Here is a 22,328-nt window from a genome sequence, read left to right on the forward strand (position 1 = left end):
GTAGAAAAAAAAACGAGTTAGATTCAAGAAAACATACCACACGTGAATAGATGACGTGTTCCATGAGCTTGCAAGGTATACTGGTCAATGATATCGGTCTGTAGTTCAGTGGAGAGTGAGAAACACCTGATTTGTGCAAAGGAACCAGTCTCCCCACCTTCCAATCACTTGGTATGGTGCAACATTGCAATGACTGTGAGAAAATATCACAAAGAATCAATGATGAATACACTGATGTACATTACAAAAACTTCGAAATAATACCGTCCGGGCCAGCACAGCTAGAGACCTTTAGGGTTTCAATTAAACGAGAAATACCAGTTGAATCAAACACAATAGGATACATAGGCGGAAAACCCGAGTCAGGATAATCAGGATATACAACAGGATTATTATGCGAAAAAACGAAATAAATGCATTATTTAATACGTCACAACAGTTATTCTTATTTACAGGAACACCACTAGTATCACAAAGCTCAATTAAGGTTTCATTTTTGCTATTGACTGCGCATCAAAATTTTCGAGGATTGTCACGTAGAAGTGTTGGCAGTGTGTTACAATGAAAGTCATCCTTGGCGCATGCTATAGCCTGTTCGTATTCGTTATATGCGTTAGTGTAAGAAAACCCGCTCGAGGTGTTTGCGGATATTTGTGCGTCGAAATAACCTTTTCTTTTTATTTAAAAGCCGTTTAAGTTGTGCGTTAAACCAAGTTGCCCGAGATTTCATTGTGATACGCTTTAGTGGGATATAACGGTCCATTAGGTATTTTATTTTATCTTTTAACAAAGCCCAGTTTGCTTCTACCGTGCGAGTGTACAAATTGGGCAAATATTCGCTAATGAAGGATGCCAATTTAGAATTAATAGCGGTGACGTCAGCATTCTTATAATCACGAATAACTTTCGATGATTTGACCGAAGGGGTACAAGCGCATAAGTCGAAAAGTAGAATGCAGTGATCACTAACGCCAGGAAAATGTTGAACAGTTGGAACGAGGTTAGGGTTGTGGTTAAAATGAGGTCCAAAATGGTGGCTGAATGACTGGAACGTCCTGTCGGTTTAGTGACAAGTTGCCTGAGGTAAAAATCAAGACAAAGATTAATGAATGCGAGGCTCTCAGGTCCGCTCTTTATAACTGTAGGTTGGGTTTTCCAGTCAATCCCCGGAAAGTTAAAATCGCCCACTAAGAATAAAGGGCATGAAGAAAACTGTTTTTTCAAGTTGCTTAAAATGTCGGAAAGTTCATTGCAAAATGTGTTAGTTGAACTAGGTGACCGGTAGCAGGCACTAAAGATGAAGTCTTTGTGATCGACAGTTATTCGAGCACATACAAATTTCGTGATTAGCTATCTGATTCGAGAGCCACGTTTCTGTAAGAATGACTATGTCCGCTGAACACGTGTTTATTAGAGAGGACAAAGATTCGCGTTTATTAGCTACGCTGCGCACGTTAGAATAGAAGACAGAGACCTGTCTACGATTCGGGTTAGTAATCAGCTAAGACGGTACTGCATGTGCACTGCTAGTACCTGTGGAAGAACGGTTGTTATTGTTACTGACAGGAGCCACGCCTGAATGAAGTTCGCAAACCTGGTTAGTAGTTTATTTATTTATTTATTTATTTATTTATTATTATTTATTTATTTATTTATTTATTTGTTTATTTATTTATTTATTTGGTACATACTGGCGGCCTGAATGTCAGGCCTTGGGCAGGAGTGGGTAAGAAATAATACAAGAATAGGTATTCTTGTATTATTTCATAGGTATCCTTGTATTATTTCGCCATCGGGCTAAAAAGGATGTTCCACATCCACCCACCATGGTTATGAGTGGCGCTGGCTAACACTCCTAGGGTTAGATCTAGTAAACATAAATACCCCAGTTAGTGGACGAATTGATGGCCATCGCTGTAGCACAATTAGTAGTGCAACGCACGCGTAAAGCGGAGGTTGCGGGTTCGGCTCCAACCGGTGACAAGTTATCTTTTCGTGTACTTTCATTTCCCTTTTCTTCAATATTTTCTACATTGCAATTTCAACTACACTTAATTTCCCCGATGCTTTCCTTGGCTTCGTTGTCTGTTGGCTTTATGTGGTTATGACTAATAAAATCGAGCCCCTCGGTTCCCATTCTTCTTTCGTAAGAGTATGTGAAACAATACAAGGATACAGCAATTCCGTATCAACAGCATGCTAACGTTGCGCGTAACAGCACTCAGCACTGCGTATAACAAAGTGAGCATACGAAGTCGCAGTTCATTTATGTAAAACAAGAAACAATACAAGAATAAGTGAAATATGAGGATACAAAATTTTCGTACGAACAGCATTCTAACGTTGCGCGTGACGTGTGACAGCACTCGGCACTGCGCATAACAAAGTCGCATTCGATATCGCAGCTCTTCAAAAAAAAAAAATGAACGCACATGAATGAAAACACATGATAAATACGCACGATAAATACAAGGCAAGTACTTATCGCAAACGTTCAAGCGCGCACATGAAAGACGAAATAGTGGGGCTTTCGACCACCTCAGCGGGCAGGTCGTTCCAGTTACGGACGGTACGCGGGAAGAACGAGTTTTTAAGAGCTTTCGTTTTGGCCAAGTAATCACTGACTTTCCTGGAGTGGAAGGATCGAGTTTGCCGTCGCTGTACTGGTTGAAAGTATAAATTCTTATCTATTCCTAATTTGTCATGATACAATAAATAGAAAAGTTTTTGTCTATCACGATACCGCCTTGTCTCCAAGCTCTCCAAGTTGGCTGTCTGTAAAAGAGCTGTAGGGGATGTTTTCCAACTATAAGAGTTATAAATAAATCTAGCCGACTTACTCTGCACTTTCTCGAGTTTTTGGATGTTAGTTTTTCTATGGGGGTCCCAATTTACTGCGGCGTATTCGAGGATCGGTCTTACATAAGTTTTATAGGCCAAAAGTTTAATTTCTGTCGTTGAATTACCTAAACATCTGCGTAAATATCCTAAGCGTTGCATAGCTCTCCTAACTATATAGGTCACGTGATCATTGCAACGAAGATCATGAGTAATTAGTAGTCCAAGATACTTATAACTCGTTACTTCGGATAGAATGGTACCATTGAGGACGTAAGTGAACTTAAAGGTTTGAACCTTACGTGTTACTTGCATTGCCACTGTTTTCTTAATGTTAATACTCATTTGCCACGTGGAACACCATGTGTGTATGCAATTTAACGCGGTGTTTAATAATTCCTGATCTGCCGGAGTGCAGATTTCTTTATAAATAATGCAGTCATCAGCGAAAAGCCGTGCCACAACAGGAAGATCCCTAACCAAATCTTTTATAAAAATCAAGAACAATAAAGGCCCTAGTACAGAGCCCTGAGGGATTCCAGATTGCACAGGGGCAGATTTAGAAGTTGTGTCGCCAACGGTGACTGCCTGGGACCTGTAGGATAAGTAGGCTGCAAACCATGCGAGTACCGAATAGTTCTTAAGTATGGGTCATAATATTGAGAGCCGCTTAGAATGAGACACGCGGTCGAAAGCTTTCTCGAAGTCTAAAAATATGATATCAATTTGACTCCAATGGAATGGGACAATACACATAGGTTTTTCTATTTATATGCGGTTTGTTAAGACGAAGTGCGTACGGTTGGCCGCTACTCTTGCCGAATTCAATAAGTTTCTTTCGACATTGACGTGTAGCTCGGCAGAAGTCCTCAGCCACAGATATGCCTGTACCGCGAAATTTTAAACGCTGAGAAAGGATGCTTTCCTTCAGTTTTGAGGAACCAAATTTTATTATTATTGGCCGTGTTTTGCCCAAGAAGTGTGTACCCAGACGGTGTGCGCGTGAAATGCTGTCATCAGATCAAGGCAATGAAGGCATCAGATCAAGAAAAACTGGGCAATGAACGATGGCTGGTTCTGCTGAACAGGCGGGAGTTTGTCGCGGCGTTGAGAGAAGGTTTATGGTCGGTATAGATAGTGCAGTGCTGTGCTTCGAGAATGTGGCGAAAGTGTTGAACTGCTTCGTATATCGCCAGAAGTTCTCTGTAGTAAGCTGGCGAACTCGACGGGACGGGGGTCGTGGTTTCGTCGGTGGGACTGGCCGCAGAAGGGGTCGTTTTCCGAGCTGAGAGTTTCTTGGAGAAGAACGCCAAGGGATCCCAGGTATCGTCTACGCGTTGCATAAGGGCGGCGCCAACGGCGAAGGTGGAGGCATCCGTGAAGAGCCCCAAGGGAGCGTCTGGCACGGGATGGGAGAGAAGTGTGGAGGTGCAGAGAGCAGCTTTGCGTTCTTCGAAAACTTTCGCTAAAGCCGGTGTCCACGTGACGGGTTGGTTTCCTCGGAGACCAGCCAATGCATCATGGAGGGGAGCCTGGTAGTCGGCTGCGTGTGGCAAGAAACACCTGTAAAAAGTTCAGCATGCCAAGGAAACGGCGAACGTCTTTGGCGGTGGTGGGTTGAGGGTAACTTTGCAGGTCTGAGATGCGTTGAGGCAAGGGTCGAGTTCCCTCTGATGAAACTTCATGGCCGAGGAATTTGACGACTCAAGCGCCGAGTATGCTCTTCGAGACATTGACGAGTAGGCCGTGGTCATCGAGGTGTTGGAAAAGGAGACAAAGGGGCCGGTGGTGTTCGTCGGCGTTACGGGAAAAGACCAATATGTTGTGCAGATAGACGAAGCAGAAGTCGAGGCTGTGGACGACTTTGTCGATGAAGCGTGGAAAGGTTTGTCCCGCGTTCCTCGGGCCAAAGCTCATGAAGGGAAACTCGAATAAGCCGAAAAGGGTATTGATTGCAGTTTTCGGGACGTCGTCTGGATTGACGGGTATCTGCTTCTAGGCCTTCACGAAGACTAGCACGGAGAAAACATGGCAGCCATAAATACGATGTTCGAAGTCCTGTATGTGGTGAACGGGGTACCTGTCCGGAATGGTGCGGGCGTTGAGGGAACGATAGTACCCACAGGGCCGCCAGCCTTCGGTCTTCTTCAGGACAAGGTGAAGTGGTGAGGTCCATGGGCTGTCGGTGCGGCAGGCGATTCCCTCACGGAGCATGGCTTAGAACTCTGCTTTGGCTATGCGGATGCGGTGCGGGGCAAGGCGACGGGCGCGGCAGAAAACCGGGGGGCCTGGAGTGGTCCGGATGTAGTGCACAGTGGTGTGCGGCACATCACGTGGCAATCCGCTAGGACGCGTCAAACCGGGAAATTCGGCGAGGATGGCTTGGTACGGCAAAATATTTTCGGCACCGAATACTTTGATGCCTGGCTGGTGGATGGTCGTTCGTTGTCCTGGCGAAGAATGTGCCGTTGTCGAGTCGATGAGACGATCGTCGCGGCAGTGCGGAAGCAGGTTGTAGTGCGCCAAAAAGTCTGAGCCGATGATTGGCTCGATGATGTCGGCGATGACAAAATTCCAATGAAGGTCACGGCCTAGGGTTTTAAACTGGGCGTCCAGGCGGAGCGAGCCGTAAGTCTTGATTGTGGACCGGTTTTCCGCGCTGAGCTCGAAAGACGTAGGAGGACGGGCACCTTGAAGATGGGCTCGTGGGTAGCAGCAAATGACAGAACCGCTGTCGACAAGGAACCGCTGCTTTGTAATTTTGTCGGTGACAAAGATGCGACGGACTTCAGGTTGGCAGCTCACAGCCGTGTCAACGAGCTGCCGTTGGCATTTCGCTTATATCCAGCGTAGCAGGGTGGTCGACATTGTCGTGCTCTGTCCCTGAAGCGTCGATGGTAGTAGCACCGGTTGTCGTCGCCAGGCTGCTGCGACGGGGCGGTGTTACGGCCATGGCTTTGCGAGTGGCGTGTCGGCAACTGTTCATCCAGGCGTCGTTGAATGGAGCTGAGCTGTCGATTGATATCTTCGATGCGGCGCGCAAGCTCTGTGGTGTTCGGCGTTGCGGCGACAGGCTGGACGGTGGGCGACAAATCGATGACGCGATCATCGATCCTGGCCAATTTTTCGACAGGCAGCGTAAGCTGCCTGTCGACCAATTTGGATCCGTTCGATCCAATTGGATCCCGGATCCAGTAATGGATCCGGGACTTCCATCTTGCCCGCTAGAGCACGCATGTGGCGGAGAGCTGCGACGGCTTGCGTTCGGCGAGTTCTGCGGATTGGAGTTGTCGCACCTTTTGGTCTTCCGAGAGTGACAGGCGGCGGATGAGTTCAGTCTTTGGTTGTTCATAAAGGTTGGCCGTTGATGGGTTCGCGAAGATATCCCGGACCTCGTTGGCGTAGCGGGCATCAAGGTGGGCGACGACATAATCGTAGCGGGTCCGGTCTTGCGTGATGCGCGCGGGCGAAAACTGGGCCTCGACTTAGGCGAACCATACCTCGGACGAGTCGGCCAAAAACGGTGGAAGCATGACAGGGACACGCCACACGTCGCGCGAGGCAGCGTGCGGGATGTTGTCTGCCGGGGTTCTGACGAACTCGGCGGAGCCGGCAGACGTGGCGAGCGTTGCGGAGGCGTCGCCAGGATGCTGCTGCACGGAATCATTGAGTTGGCGGTTCCATTCCTGAAGCCTCTGGATCACCTGCTGCTGCGTGTGAAGTTGCCTCTGGAGAAGCTGCAGCTGTTGTTGAAGGGCGCCTTTCTCGTCCATGGCGATGCGTTATTGTCCGTTGTCCGGGTCACCAGATGTGGGATGCCGCGTCTGCTGAAGGACGAATCCCAACATAAAAAAAACACCGCATATGAAGTGAGTGATGATGAGTGGGCTAAGCATCGGGGGATCATTTGGGCAAAACGCCAGAAGCGTTCTCCGGAAGCTGGCTTCCGTAACCGGAAGTGGAACCGGAAGCCGGAGCTTGGCGTACACACACACACACACACACACACACACATATATATATTGTTACGGGGAGATTTACAGAAAAATGTCACAGTTTCGCCCTAAGGGCGAAGCAATGAATGCGATAGCAACACAGCAATGTCATACGAAGTAAGGTGAGCGGCTTTGGTAGCAACAACACGCAGAACTGTTGTCGACGCCATCGGCGTTTTGCCCGCGTTAGCTCAAAATGCGTGCGGCGTTGGTGACTGTTGCTGGAGCCTCTGATATAAATAGGCACTTGGTGCCGCAGCTAAACGTCGCCTCCCTTCCCTCCCCCTCCCCCACGGCCTCTCGCGCGTCCGAAGAAGGCGCGTTTGCTCTACATATATGGTGATTGTAAAGGAGAAAAGAGACGCCTACTTCTGCAGCCCTTAAGCGAGCACGGCGCAGAACGCGCGTTTGTTCTCCGCCGTGCGTTCACTCCCCGTGAAAGACGCGCCCCTCGCGCCCTTTCACTCGCACATACAGCGTTCGGCGCGCGGCGACGATTTCATCTCCAAATGACGTCATACGGAACCTCACGGCGACGGCGACGGCGACGGCGACGGCGACGCCGACGGCGACGGCGACGCCGACGGCAGAAATCTGCTTTTGAGTGTCCATATAATTGCTATCGCAATAAAAGGGGGTTTATTCACACTATGTACAATGTTGGCCAACAACAACAAAGATGGCGAACCACAGTTTCACCTCTTCCTCATCTCTTCGGCTCTAGCTTCAGCATCTTCTTTGTCTGCCGGACAACTGGCTCATAACACTACCCTCCGGCGGCGAAAGCACCGACTCGGTGCAGGTGAACGAAGGATACATGAAAAAAACAAAAAACAAAAAAAACTAGCACACAAGGTATTAAGGGGTGTCCGGGGCACGATAGGGCATGAGACGGACAACGTGTACAATGTCCTTGCGGAGAGGAGTAGAGGATGACGAAGGCAGCAGTGGAGCGATTTCATAAGTGACATCAGTCACTTGGCGGCACACGCGATATGGACCGGTGTACTGGAAGAGCAGTTTTTCGGATAAGCCAACGCGTCGTGCTGAAGTCGCAGTGCCCATCGACCAAGGCGACCAGTGGGATCTTTGAGAGAGGACAGCCAGCATAGAGCATGGTGGTCAGTAATAACGGTGAAGGGTCGGCCGTAGAGGTAAGGGCGAAACTTGGCGATGGCCCAAACTAGACCGAGACACTCTCGCTCTGTGATAGAATAGTTTTGCTCAGCCGAGGAAAGAAGGCGACTGGCATAAGCAATAACGCAGTCCTGACCATGCTGACGTTGGGCTAGAACTGCGCCGATTCCATGGCCACTGGCGTCGGTACGGACTTCTGTGGGCGCAGATTCGTCGAAGTGAGCCAACACTGGTGGCGATGTCAGTATTCTTATCAGCTGTGAGAAGGCGGACGCTTGTGCAGGACCCCAAGAAAAGGTCGCGTCTTTCTTAAGCAGGCAGGTGAGGGGCCGTGCTAGTGCTGCAAAATCTTTCACAAACCGCCGAAAATAAGAACACAGGCCGAAAAAGGAACGGACGTCCTGAGTAGAGCGAGGTGTCGGAAAGTTGGCAACGGCGCTAACTTTGGCAGGGTCAGGCCGTATACCTGTAGCATCGACAAGATGGCCAAGTACTGTGATCTCGCGGCGACCGAAGCGGCATTTGGCAGAGTTAAGTTGAAGACCTGCATTGCGAAGGATGCGCAGAATAGCCGACAGTCTACTTAGATGACTGGAGAACGTAGGCGAGAAAATGACTACGTCATCGAGATAGCACAGGCAAGTAGACCACTTGAAACCACGAAGAAGGGAGTCCATCATTCTTTCGAATGTTGCGGGGGCATTGCACAAGCCAAATGGCATAACTTTGAACTGGTAGAGCCCATCGGGTGTTATAAAGGCGGTCTTCTCCCTGTCTTTTTCGTCAACGGCGATTTGCCAATAGCCGGACCGAAGGTCTATAGAAGAAAAGTACTGTGCGCCATGCAAAGAGTCGAGGGCGTCGTCAATCCGCGGCAGAGGGTACACGTCCTTTTTAGTGATCTTGTTTAGGTGGCGATAGTCGACGCAGAACCGCCAGGTGTTGTCTTTTTTTCTGACAAGCACCACAGGGGACGCCCAAGGACTCGTAGATGGTTCGATGATGTCCTTTGTAAGCATTTTCTTGACTTCGGTTTGAATTACGCGCCGTTCAGTCGCAGACACTCTGTAAGGACGCCTATGGATGGGACTGGCGTTGCCGGTGTCAATGCGATGAGTCACAACTTTTGTCTGGCTGAGATGGGGCGAAGCAAAATCGAAAACGTCGCTGTAAGCGGCTAGCAAACGACGAAGGTCGTCAGACTGAGCAGCCGAAAGCGCGGGGGCGATCATGGCATCAAAATGTGCATCAAATGAAGTACTAGTGTCAGGGCTTCCAGAAGACAGGGGCGCATCCATAGTAAGGGCCACAGGGTCGTGTGCGTCTAAAGATGCTATATGTCCCAGCGTGATACCTTCGGGAAGAAACTGTGGAGTCCGTCCAAAGTTCAGAATAGGGATACATGCCCGGTTCGCAGAAACAGTCACAACAGAGTGAGGGAGGGCTACCTGCCTTGTTAAAAGAGCGTCTAGGGAAGGAGAGATGACGTAGTCGCCGTCACAAATGGCGGAATCAGAGGTCAGTGTGACATACGTCGCGGCGGCTGGTCGAAGGCGAACAAACTCGGCGACACATAAACGCGGCTGTGACTCGGTGGGGAGATCGGGTACAAAAGGAAGTTCCAACTCGAGAAGGCCAGAAGAGCAGTCGATGAGGGCAGAATGGGTACTCAGGAAGTCGTGGCCGAGGATGACTTCATGTGGACACTGCTGCAGAACGGCGAATAGAACTGAGGTCTGGTGACTGGCGAAGCTCACACGCGCAGTGCACATCCCAACGACGCAAGATGTGCCGCCGTCGGCTACACGAACGACAGGCGACGCCGCGGGCGTCAGAACCTTGCGGAGACGACGAGAAAGGCGAGCGCTCATAACCGATAATTGCGCCCCCGTGTCTATGAGCGCCGAAACAGGCACGCCGTCCACTTCTATGTCCAAAAGGTTTTGTCGGGTGGTCAGGGTCAACAGAGGATTTCCGGGTCGGTTGGTCAATGCAGCATCACCTCCGGGAGCTGCACCGGTCAGTTTTCCGAAGAGGGACGGCGGGGGTATGGCGACGGTGAGCGACGGGCAATCGGTGAGCGAGAACGCCGTTTCTGTGGGGACGGCGAGCGGCGATCGTAGTGTGGAGTCGGAGCAGCAACATCACAGTGCGGCAGGTCATTGCGGGCATGAAAAGGCGAGAACCGGCTGTCTTCTGGGCGGTAAGCGTACGCGGGACGAGGAGACGAAATCTGACGATAGCGACAATGGCGGGAAATATGACCAACTCCATTGCAATTAAAGCATATGGGCTTGTCGTCATGTGTGCGCCACTGGTTTGGGTCGCGGTATCGGAGGTAGGTCGATTGTGGGCGGGGAGGTCGAAAGAAATTGCCGACCGTAGGGCTACTTACAGAACAGATCGGACGGATGCCTGCGTTCGCCAGCTCTTCGCGTACGACAGCTTGAATCAGAGATACTGCCGGGCGGGACTCGTCGTAAGAACGTATCGGGGGAACCGACGGAGACGCAGCCTCAATCTCACGCCGGACAAGACGCAGCAAGTTTTCGGTACCAGGTGGCTGGACGTCTTCACACGATGAGCTAGCGGCGGTATTAGGGAGCCGAACGAATTGTTGTGAGACACGACGGCTCTTTGCTTCTTCAAAGCGTCGGCACTCTCTTATAATGTCGTCGACCGTCGAGCAGTCCTTGTACACGAGTAAATTAAAGGCGTCGTCTGCGATGCCCTTAAGAATGTGGCTGCCCTTGTCAGCTTCGAGCATCTTGTCATCGACCCGCCGACAGAGTGCTAATACATCTTGAATGTACACAACGTACGGTTCAGTCGATGTTTGGGCCCGGCACGAAAGTTCCTTCTTGGCCGCTCGCTGGCGGCCAAGTGGCTTCCCAAAGAGTTCCTGCAGTTTTTGCTTGCAAGTGTCCCAACTGGTCAATTCCTCCTCGTGTGTTCGGAACCAAACACGGGCCGTTCCCTCGAGGTAATAAACGATGTTCGCCAGCATTAGAGTCGGGTCCCAACGGTTGCTCTTGCTAGCGCATTCGTATTCGATTAGCCAGTCTTCAACGTCCTTGTTATCAGTGCCCGAGAAGGCGCCAGGGTCCCGGAGTTGAGTCAAGACAATCGGTGCTGTGGTAGCCGAAGCTGAAGCAGCAGGCCTCTCAGTCGACATGGTCGAAGGGCCCACGAGGTTTCCGCTTCGAAGTTCCGTGATGTGCTGGTTATGTACCCCGCACCTCCACCAAGATGTTACGGGGAGATTTACAGAAAAGGGGGTTTATTCACACTATGTACAATGTTGGCCAACAACAACAAAGATGGCGAACCACAGTTTCACCTCTTCCTCATCTCTTCGGCTCTAGCTTCAGCATCTTCTTTGTCTGCCGGACAACTGGCTCATAACAATATATATATATATATATATATATATATATATATATATATATATATAATATATATATATATATTGACATATATATATTGTCACGAAGCACTTGGGGAAGTCAGCGTTCGCGACTAGAACGATAAAGCAGCGAGCTGTAGCACAGCTGATCGAGCACCGAAACAAGGTTTATCTCTCGTCGTTCTCGCTCCTATAGACACATACCCACTGCTCCTTATTTCACAGTACAGTTATCTCCCCCGCGGAAAAGTAAGCCGTCCCGGCGACCTAGGGGTAGCACAACACAGGCGGATTATAGTACGGCTTGAGACGCTGGACATGCACAATGTCGCGTCCTCGACGGCGATGATCCAAAGATAGCTCGAGAGGTTCGACGATATAATTGACTGGAGACGTTTGGCTGATCACGCGGTATGGGCCCTGGTACTTAGACGTGAGTTTCGGTGACAGTCCAGGGGTAGGGGCTGGAACCCAAAGCCACACTAACGATCCAGGAGCATAGGATGCAGGTGCATGGGAAGTTTCTCGATGGTGCTTCTGGCGTTGCTGGTCTTCGGACGTAAATATACGTGATAGCTTGCGACATTCTTCTGCGTGTGCTGCAGCTTCAGACAAGGTAGTGGTTTCTGTGTTGTCAGGGCGGTACGGAAGGATAGTGCCCATTGTGGAAAAAGGTTCGCGTCCGTACGGGAGAAAGAAGAGCGAAAATCCCGCGGTAGTCTGCGAGGCGGTATTATAAGCGTAGGTCAGAAATAGTAGAACATGGTCCCATTTTGTTTGGTCCAATGCAACGTACATGGCCAGCATGTCAAAGAGTTCGATTAAATCGCTCGGTCATGCCATTAGTCTGCGGATAGTATGCAGTAGTGGTGCGATGAATGGTGCGGCATTCTTTGAGAAGAGCCTCGATGACGTCGGAGAGGAAGACGCGGCCTCTGTCACTGAGTAATTCCCTGGGAGCTCCGTGGCGTAGGATGATGTTGCGCAGGAGAAACCAGGCGACGTCACGTGCTGAAGCGCTGGACATAGGGGGAGTTTCTGCATAGCGCGTAAGATGGTCGATGGCCACGATTACCCAGCGGTTGCCGTCTGATGTGGTAGGCAGAGGTCCATAAATGTCGATACCTACTCTATCAAAAGCACGTGCTGGGCAAGGCAAAGGCTGAAATGGAGCGGTTGAACGACGAGAGAGATCTTTGCGGCGTTGGCAAACGCGACTGGAGCGGACATAATGACGGATGAATCGATACATCCCTCGCCAGTAGTAACGAAGGCGTAGACGCGCGTAAGTCTTTAGTACACCTGCATGTGCGCACTGGGCATCGTCATGGAACGCTGCACAAATATCCGAACGTAGATGCCGAGGGATGACAAGTAACCATTTGCCGCCGTCCGGGAGGTAGTTACGACGGTACAAGAGTCCGTCACGAATGGAGAAGTGATGTGCTTGGCGACGTAAGGCGCGATTGGTAGTGGCTGTCGATGGGGTGGGCAGGAAACTGAGCATTGACAAAATCCAAGGGTCTTTCGTCTGCTCCAGAAGGATATCCGTGGCAGCAAGGGAAGACTCGGACAATGGGGCCTTCGGGAAGGTAACCTCGTCTGTTAGTGGCGAACGAGGCAAGTCATCCGCATTCGAGTGTTTCGGCAAGAACAGTACAGCACTCGAATGCCGTACTCCTGCAGTCGAAGCGCCCATCGAGCAAGACGATCGGATGGTTCTTTTAAGGACGACAGCCAGCACAGCGACTGGTGATCAGTAATCAAGTCAAATGGGCGGCCATACAGATACGGGCGGAATTTGGTTATGGCCCAAATTAGAGCCAGGCGCTCTTTTTCAGTTACAGAATAGTTCGATTCAGGTTTAGTGAGTGCACGACTGGCGAAGGCGACGACGTACTCATCGAAGCCAGCCTTTCTCTGAGCGAGACGGCACCAAGGCCGACGCCACTGGCATCCGTGTGGATTTCTGTTGGAGCGCTTGGGTCGAAATGACGCAGGATTGGGGGAGAAGTCAAGAGACGACGCAGCTTCGTGAATGCGGCATCGCAATCCCGTGACCAGGTCGAAAGGTTGTGGTCACCACCAAGAATCTGCGTTAAAGGTGCTATTATGGTGGCGAAATTGTGGATGAAACGGCGGAAGTATGACGCTAACCCAATGAAGCTGCGCAGGTCTTTCAAGGTCTTTGGTCGTGGAAACTGGGCAACAGCTTGTAGTTTCGCCGGATCAGGGAGTACACCTTCTTTCGACACGACATGGTCGAGGATGACCAGCTGCCCGGCAGCGAAGCGACACTTCTTCAAGTTAAGCTGGAGGCCAGCATCGGCGACGCATTTGAGGACGCGTTCAAGTCGAAGTAAGTGAGAAGGAAAATCCGGTGAAAAGGTAACGATGTCGTCCAGATAACACAGGCATATCTGCCATTTCAGGCCGCGCAAGATGTTGTCCATCATTCTTTCAAATGTGACAGGCGCGTTACACAGGCCAAATGGCATCACGGTGAATTCAAATAAACCGTCGGGTGTGATGAAGGCCGTTTTCGGACGGTCTGACTCAGCCACTGGCACTTGCCAGTACCCGGATCGTAAGTGTAAGGATGACAAGAATTCGGCGCCCTGGAGGCAGTCTAGCGCGTCGTCAATGCGAGGTAGTGGATAAACGTCCTTTCTGGTGATCTTATTGAGGCGCCGGTAGTCCACGCAAAAGCGAATGGTGCCATCTTTCTTTTTGACAAGCACTACAGGATAAGCCCATGGACCGTGCGAAGGTTGTATGACACCGTGTTGGAGCATGTCTCCAACGAGTTCAGCGGATACACGATACGGCCTCTGGCGTAAAGGCGCATGGTTGCCGGCGTCGATGTGATGCACAGAAGTGGAAGTACGGCCTAAGCGAGATGGTTGTAGGTCGAATGACGTACGGAAGCGGTCAAGGAGATCAACGATCTGGGCGTGCAATCGGGCATACAAACCCTTTCCCACCGCCGTTTAATTGCTAGCTTATCATTATTTCACAAATTCTACCACAGCGTACTCAATCGTGCACCACATATCTTGCCACCGTCACGCATATCCCATCGCATAGGACATTCCTTAAACGTAGCTCGTCCACGTGCGCGTACTATCACTTTTGCATCTTCTTTTTTTCCTCGAACAGCCAAAGACTGGAACGGCCTTGCGCACAACATAGTTTCTATACCCTGCTCATCTGCCTTTATAGAAGAAATTGCCTCGCATTATGCCTTGTAACATTTTTTTTACTCTTTGTATCTCATATTTTGTAACCCACCTCTTATGTAATACCCCGAACAGGGGTCTTTAAGGAAATAAAGTGAAAGTGAAAGTGAAAGTGAGTGAGGTTGGGATCAATACATCGATAAAACTTTGGGTCACACGGCAGTGTCGGAGGAGAAACTTGAAGGGCCATAGCGTCAACCTGAGGAGAAGCGGGGTCGTCAGGCACATCATAAAGGAAGCTTGGCTCGATTGCATCAGCATAACCAAGACACTCATCCGGGAGCAGGCTAGCAGGGCAAGGAAACAGGTTCGAGACATAAAGTGCGCTGGAACCTTGTCGAACGGCAAGAAGGGCAAAATGAAGCACGAAGGGGTGACGGCGAGCAACAAGTTAGACGGCGTGAAAAGAACAGTAGAGTCAGAAAACCCAACGCAGGAAACGGGTACAAGTGCGGCAGAGTATGGCGGTATCTCGGTGTCGGCGGTGACGAACACACGACCGTAAGCGTCGTCAGTATCTTCAAAAGCGTGGTTGCCGAATGGCGACAGAGCTAGTTCCACACGGGCACAATCAATAACGGCATGATGAGATGACAGAAAGTCCCATCCTAAAATCATGGGATGGGAGCAGCAAGGCAGAACAACGAACTCAACACGGTATAAAGTTCCACTTATAACAACACGCACGGTACACTTCCCTAAGGGTTAAATCGGCGCAGCGCTTGTGGTGCGTAATGAAACGGCCGAATATGGCGTCGCGTCTTTTCTTAGTTGAAAATGAAGCTGGTTCGAAATCACTGATATTGCCGCTACCGTGTCTACAAGCGCATGAACGGCAATGTCTTCTGAATAAACTTGAAGGACGTTCGCAGGAAATAAATTAGGGCTTGAGGAGTTCGTTGACATCGCAGTTCTTGCCTCCGGAACTGCGTTCCTTAGTTTTCCTCTCGGATATCTTCAGGGCGACGGACAAGCGGCGACAGAGAACGCTGACGCGGTGACGGAGACCGACAGGAATTGAAGGTGCGGGAAGCAGGAGGTGGGGCTTCGAAGTGCTCAGCGGAAGGAGCGGAACGGAATGGAGAGTCGAAACCGCTGCTTTGCACCCTCGGAGAATCCGAAGGATACCATCCGCGCCGGCGGCAAAACCGTGCTACATGCCCAGGCAGGCCGCACGAATAACAGATAGGGCGGTTGTCGTGGGTGCGCCATGGGTTGACAGCAGAGGGCTGGGACTGATGGAGATATTGGCGAGGTGGGCGCACGGGCTGCTGTGGCGGCCAGTAGCTGCTTGTAGGGGCATATGTTGCAGCTAAACGTGGAGGTGAGGGAAAGGCGCTGGTTGGTCGCGATTGAATAGCTGCAGACGGGGGCCTTGGATTCGCGACAACGGCAGCGTACGTAAGTGGAGCAGGCGTAGGAGGCGGTTGATGAGCAAGTGGGACGGCGTTAGCGACTTGTTCCTGTATCACCTGACGGAGATCGGGAGACAAGGTCGATGCTGACGCTTGACTGGCTGGCAGAAGAGAGAGTTGGCGTGCCACTTCCTCTCGTACAAATTGCTTGATTTGGTCGAAGATCTCTGAACTGCAAGTAGCACTGACACCGTCACTCAGAGCTGAAAGCGCGACTTCCGGAACGAGAGCTCGGCGGGTAGACAGCCGTTGTTTGCGCAGCTCTTCATAGCTCTGGCAAAGCGTCAGGAGGTCGTTGACCGTCTGAGGATTCTTCGCCAAGAGCATTTGGAAGGCGTCATCTTCTATTCCTATCAAGATGTTCTTGATCTTGTCATCTTCGGTCATATCTGGGTTGATACGCCGGCAAATATCAACTACATCTTCAATGTAGCTGGTAAAGGTTTCACCCTTCCGTTGGACACGACAGCGAAGCTGTTGTTCAGCGCGAAGTTTGCGCACAGCAGGGCGACCGAAGACCTCCTGAAGTGTCGTTAGGAAAGCTGTCCAGGTGGTAAAGTCAGCCTCATGGTTCCGGAACCAAAGATGGGCGACGCCGGAAAGGTATAAGGGGACGTAACCAAGCTTGTCATCTTCAGTCCATTTTTTGTGGGCACTCACTCGGTTGTACAGTGACAACCAGTCCTCTACGTCATGATCGTCAGTGCCATTGAATATGGGAGGGAATGCCTCACAACTTGGCGTGGCGCGCCAGGACAGACGACAGGAGCCGGTGCCTGGGGTGGATTGGGAGGCCTAGTCTCCTCAGGCATGGGAGCCGTGACAGGGATCGTCCGGCTTCGGAGTTCCAGTTTTGCAAAAAGCCCAGCATCTTCCATCAAATGTCACGAAGCACTTGGGAAGTCAGCGTTCGCGACTAGGACGATAAAGCAGTGAGCTGTAGCACAGCCGATCCAGCACTGAAACAAGGTTTATCTCTCGTCGTCGTTCTCGCTCCTATAGACACATACCCACTGCTCCTTATTTCACAGTACAATATATATATATATATATATATATATATATATATATATACATGCATATGCATACATACATACATACATACATACATACATACATACATAGCGGTCTTCATGCCAACCAGAGCTACGGACTACGGGGCACAAGGCTCGGCCCTAAGGTGCTTCGCCCCTAAAACGTAACACTGTTTATTCTATTAGCAACGGCAGCGGACGAACATACCGACGCTACGTCGTCTCGGCGGCGGGAGAAAAGGCAGCACCTTCGAAGCAGGCCAGCCTGTTTTAGTTGCGAAGCATCTTATGGTCGGGGCTATGTCACTCCCTCCCTCCATCCATCCATCCATCCACCGTGCGGAATCCACACCCCTGCTCCGCATGCGCATCCTCCTCCCCCTCCTCTCCTCTCCTTGTCTCATATCTCCTCTCGGCATTCCTCCTCTCCTCTCCGACGCTCCTCTCCGGATTGCGCAACGAATGGCATCACCTGCGGCTCCGCGCGCGATAATGCGAAGCAGCTTAGGTTAGAGGCGCGACGGTAAGCGCTGCATACTCCGCTGGGTGGCGCCACTGTAGCTCGCGGTATAATGACGCGTGCGCGTGCTCCGCTCCTCTCATTCTCCTCCCGCAACGCCGCGATGAGTGCCACGAACAGCGCCAGCGTCAACGCCAGTGTCAGCGCCGTGGACAGGGCCGCGGAGAAGAGGGCTCGAGCCGCAGCCACGAAACGGTAGCGGCGACAGGCCGATCTGAAAACCAATTGAAACTTGAGTCGACCCCATGGTTGCTTCGCATACTACTGAGGGTTCCCCTACGGGAAGATGTTGCAATTTTATTATAACAGCCGTCGGTGACGTATACCTCGGGAGACGGTGGTGACGCGGTGCAGAGACGCAGTGCCGTCGGAGACGTAGTGCATGGGAGACGCGCGCAATGCGTCTCCGATGCGTCTCTCTCTCTCTGCGCATCGAAATATGCGCAGAGTGCGTCGCCACAGCAGCAAAATAGCCAATCCGTATTATCTCTTCAGTAAGAGTTCATTTAGCGTCCGTCATGCAACCATACGAGAATTTGGGGGTCCTGGGTCTACAGGGCACAATGAAATGCCTGATAGGTTCCCTTATGGATATTCGCCGCTGTGTTTTTCAACTGATGTACTGGCGAGGAATGAATGCCGGCATAGCGACATTGGTTAGTCGATGTGACACTTGTCGTCAGTTTGTATACCAACAACCAGCAGAGCGTTTGACACTATGAGAAGCCCCGAAGCTACCATGGCAGAGCATTGGCGTAGACCTTGGTGAGTACGGTGGCCGGAACTACCTAGTAGCCTACTGGGCTCTCTCGAACTACGCAGAAGTCGAGTGCTTGCCCCATACAACAAGTAACGCAGTACTCGCTAAACTTTCTGTGATGTTTGCCCGCCATGAAATTCATGTTGCAGGTGTACACAGATGGAGGCCCCCAGTTTGTCTCTCGTGACTTCAAGGCGTTCAGAGACAAGTGCGACTTTATACACACAACATCCAGCCCTCGATTCCTCAGGTTCAACGGCTTGGCTGACGAAGGAGTTCAAGTAGTGAACCGATTCTTGAAAAAATGTGAGCACGCAAACGAAGATTTCTGGGTGGGACTGTTGAATTACCGAGCAACCCCAATGGAGGATGGGTGGACACCCTGTGATACTCATGGGCAGACGGCTTCACGGAAGGCTGCCGGACCTTTCAGTCCCCAATGAAAATACTGCGCACAAGCACCCTCAGAACCTAACACGTGGTCGACCTCTTTCAATGCTACATGAAGGCGATATTGTGAGGGTACACCAGGACAAATTGTGGGGACCTAATGATCAAGTTGAGGGCTCTGTGGCCCCAAGGTCCTACAGGGTTCGCACGGAAGCAGGTCGACAGTACCAGAGAGCCCAGCAACACCTTCTAAAAACAAGTGAGCGCTTTGAGCCGGAAACGGTCCCGGAAGATGACCTTGTGCTAGGTGCAGAGCCTCCAGTAGTTCCATCATTCCCATCTTGGACACAAACTTCACAGGGCCCAAAAAATGCAGGGCCATCCCAGGAGCACACCGCAGGAGAGCACAATCCCACCTCTGTGGTGCCACAAAATGTCATCCCTACAACTCCACCCCTACGACGTTGTACTTGAGTGCGAAGTCCTCTAGGCTACCTGCGAGGCTGTGTAACCTCCATGCCTTGAGCAGCTTCGCCAAAGAATGGAAGATGTACCGGTAGGGTGCCGGGCACCAAGGACGTCTGGCAGCACTGCCGCACGAGGAAGGTATATAATGGCGAATGCCTAATAAACAATGCGTTTCTCTCAGTTGCAACGCTGTGTGCGTGTCGCTGCTTGATACAGGGTGGCAGGGGATGTGTGCTTTTCTTGTCTACTTAGCGACATGAACAACCGGCCATGCTATAATTGCGACAGCAATTATATCGGCACTCCAGGCGCATTTCTGCCGTAGGCGTCGCCGTGAGGTTCCGTGTAAAGTCCAAGGGCGATAAAATCGTCGTCGCGCGCCGTATGCTGTATGTGCGAGCGAAATCGTGCGGCTGCCAGCCAGGAAGCGCGGCTCAATCTCGCGCACGCAAGTGAGGGAAACGGGGAGGAAGAGCACCGTCTTCCGTCGCGCACAAGACTTCGAGGGGAGGGTAGTGAGGGGAGGCGCGTTCTACTCTCGGCAATGAATAGATGTACAGATGGATGCTATTAGCGTCCCCTTTGAAACGGGATTGTGGGTTGGGCCACCAAGCTTTTGATATTATCTTACCTAATGTCTGATCTATATTTTTTTAGAAAACACAGAGATGCAAAGAATTCCCTGCATCAAACTATTTGAACGATTTCTGTTAACTCTGTTTTTGTACGTATCCGTTGTTTGCGGTCTCCGTATACTTGTCTGCCACCACACCTCCAATCGCCTCTTATTAATCTCTCTTGCGGACATATTTAGTTTTCTCCTGCTATCCTTGAACCCAAGTGCTTCAAGGAGGCCAGATGAATCTAAACTGGCAGCTGGGTAGATAGCTTCACATTCCAATAAAGTCTATTATAAAGTCAATCGATTCGTCCTCCGTGTACCTCGCTTTATAACTACGAGTTCTAAGGCATTCCTGATCTCGCTTCGAAAAGTAAGGAGCTTTCCTTTGAGTTATCATAAACGGTTTTTACCTGATTCGTTATTTTCCTTTGATGTAGTTAGTCATAGCAGGTTTCTTTTACATTGCCGCCACCCATGACATTGCCTCAGCCACTCTTACTTTGCGTTTGAAGTTCATTGCTGCTGTGTGGCTGACCATGCAGGCCGTATACTTACTGGTAAGCTTCATAGTTCTTTCCTCCTCAGTGAGTCAATGTTTTTCTGGTACAAATATCTGAACACCCTCCCGCACCCCATTTACTTTTTTTTACATATTCCTCATTCGTTCTTCAAAGTCAATTTTACTCTGCGCCTCCCTTACTTCAAAACTTGTCCATCCCATATCGCCCTGCACAGCTTCATTAGTAATCTTCCCGTGAGCGCCCAATGCCAGGCGTCCCACAGACCTTTGGTTGCCATCGAGTTCTGATTGTACCCCTGACTTCAAGCAAACAACCGCATTTACTAATGTAAGCCTGGGCGTGCGCCCGCCCTGGCAGCTGTATCTTGAAAGCCATCTCGACAGTCAGAGTCCGCCGCGCGCTGCTTTTCGCGGCTGAATTCGTGTTGATTCGAGAGGCAGCATGAAGGTCAATTCGCTCGCTGCTGCCGCCACGCTTGCTCACTCCAGCGTTTTGACAGCGAGTTTCCGCGGTCATCGATTGAGATGTGTTCATATTTGCTTGTGCGCGCGTGACACCATGCTTGTTCATTTAGTGTATCTATGGTTATAAGTCTATAAGACCGATGAAACTACTATCCTTACTTCGTATAACTGTCCCCTCATTTGCTACCGCAATCGAGGCTTAGCGTTTGGGCCTAAACTGAGAGTTTTTCTTCACGCCGTTCATAACGCAGAAATACCGATTGACCCATGCACGTACACACAAAGTGGAATGCACATGGAGTGGTTGTAGCGAAAGATGCTTGCTGCTGTTTTAGATATGTGTTGCGCTTGCGGGATAAGGTATTTTATAGCACCGCTGGCAGTTGTTCTGTTTCTCGTATGACCGGAAACTACGACGAAATGGAGACAAAGAATATGGCTGGGCGGAAAAGGTAGCCTTCCAGCCAACTACGAAATGCTTTCCACGTGCCAAAAAACATTGGGCAAATTGGTTCGTTTCCTCGCACGTGGTATACAAAGTGCCATCGTGACCGCGAATGCTTCAAATTGTTTACTTATGTAAACATATTGCTGTTTTATTTGTTTCATTGCAGAAAACACGGAGGTCTTTAAACACCTTTACGGCGGTGTTGTCTTCGTTGAGAGACTGCCAAGGAACATCAATGGCAAAGTCATGAAACGCAAATTGAAGCAGTTGCACCTGACAACTACAGTCTACTAAAAGCCCACAAGCAATTGTTTTTCAAATCGAAATAAATACGCAAATTCGCACTGCAGTCATTGTAGAATGTAAGGCATGTTTTGCAACTGATTACTGCGTTTTCTTAACTCTGGTGCCTCGCTGATCTGTATTTTTTATCTTTGCCAAAAAATCGCACCGCTGCATAGAGCCAGTGCTGTTCTGTCATAGCAGCAGCGAAACGATTTTGTAGAAAGCTTATAAGTCTAGTCATTGTCGGCATGTCTGTGGACAGCAAAAGTTAATTTGGAATGCCGCTGTGCACCACTACAACAGGGGCAAATTCAGTTCATCTTATTCTGGTCGACAACAAACAATTTAAACCACAGCCCACATATGTTACTCATGCAGCACCTCACAATACTTCAACATATGAATAAAAATTGTAACGCTCGTGCAGTAGAAAAAATAAGTGCCCATGGGAGGCCAAGGGGTGTCAAGTGGTAGAGACAGCAGCCAGATTTATGTTTGATTAAATGGAATGTTAAAATAATTATTATTCCTTTGGATTTATTTACATTACCCCTAGAGGCAAGAAGGGCGTTACAGAGGGGGTACGTACATTAAGCAAGAAAAAATACAATACGTTGAAACAATTACAAACTCAATATATAGTAGGTTATTGCAGTCTTGACGATGCATCCTCAATGTAGGCTATGGAGGGGGAAAGTCAGTTCCCCTCAGCACTGGTCTTTGGCAGGAAAGAATTGAGAAAACAATTGTGCGACAGAAACGAATGAAAGCTTTAACCGATGAACA

The 22,328-nt window shown here is 50.1% G+C and overlaps 1 protein-coding gene across 1 annotated transcript in view; it reads left to right on the forward strand.

Annotated features, from left to right (window-relative positions):
- LOC119462558 (uncharacterized) overlaps positions 1–21,594 on the forward strand; it is a 181,919-nt gene extending 160,325 nt beyond the window's left edge. Inside the window, exon 9 of the mRNA XM_049672274.1 lies at positions 21,424–21,594. Within this exon, the coding sequence (XP_049528231.1) occupies positions 21,424–21,551 (128 nt within the window). The 3' untranslated portion in view covers positions 21,552–21,594. The remainder of the gene's footprint in view (positions 1–21,423) is intronic.
- The last annotated feature ends 734 nt before the right edge of the window (positions 21,595–22,328 follow it).

The sequence above is a fragment of the Dermacentor silvarum genome, chromosome 8 (assembly GCF_013339745.2).
Source record: "Dermacentor silvarum isolate Dsil-2018 chromosome 8, BIME_Dsil_1.4, whole genome shotgun sequence".
Lineage (NCBI taxonomy): Eukaryota > Metazoa > Arthropoda > Arachnida > Ixodida > Ixodidae > Dermacentor > Dermacentor silvarum.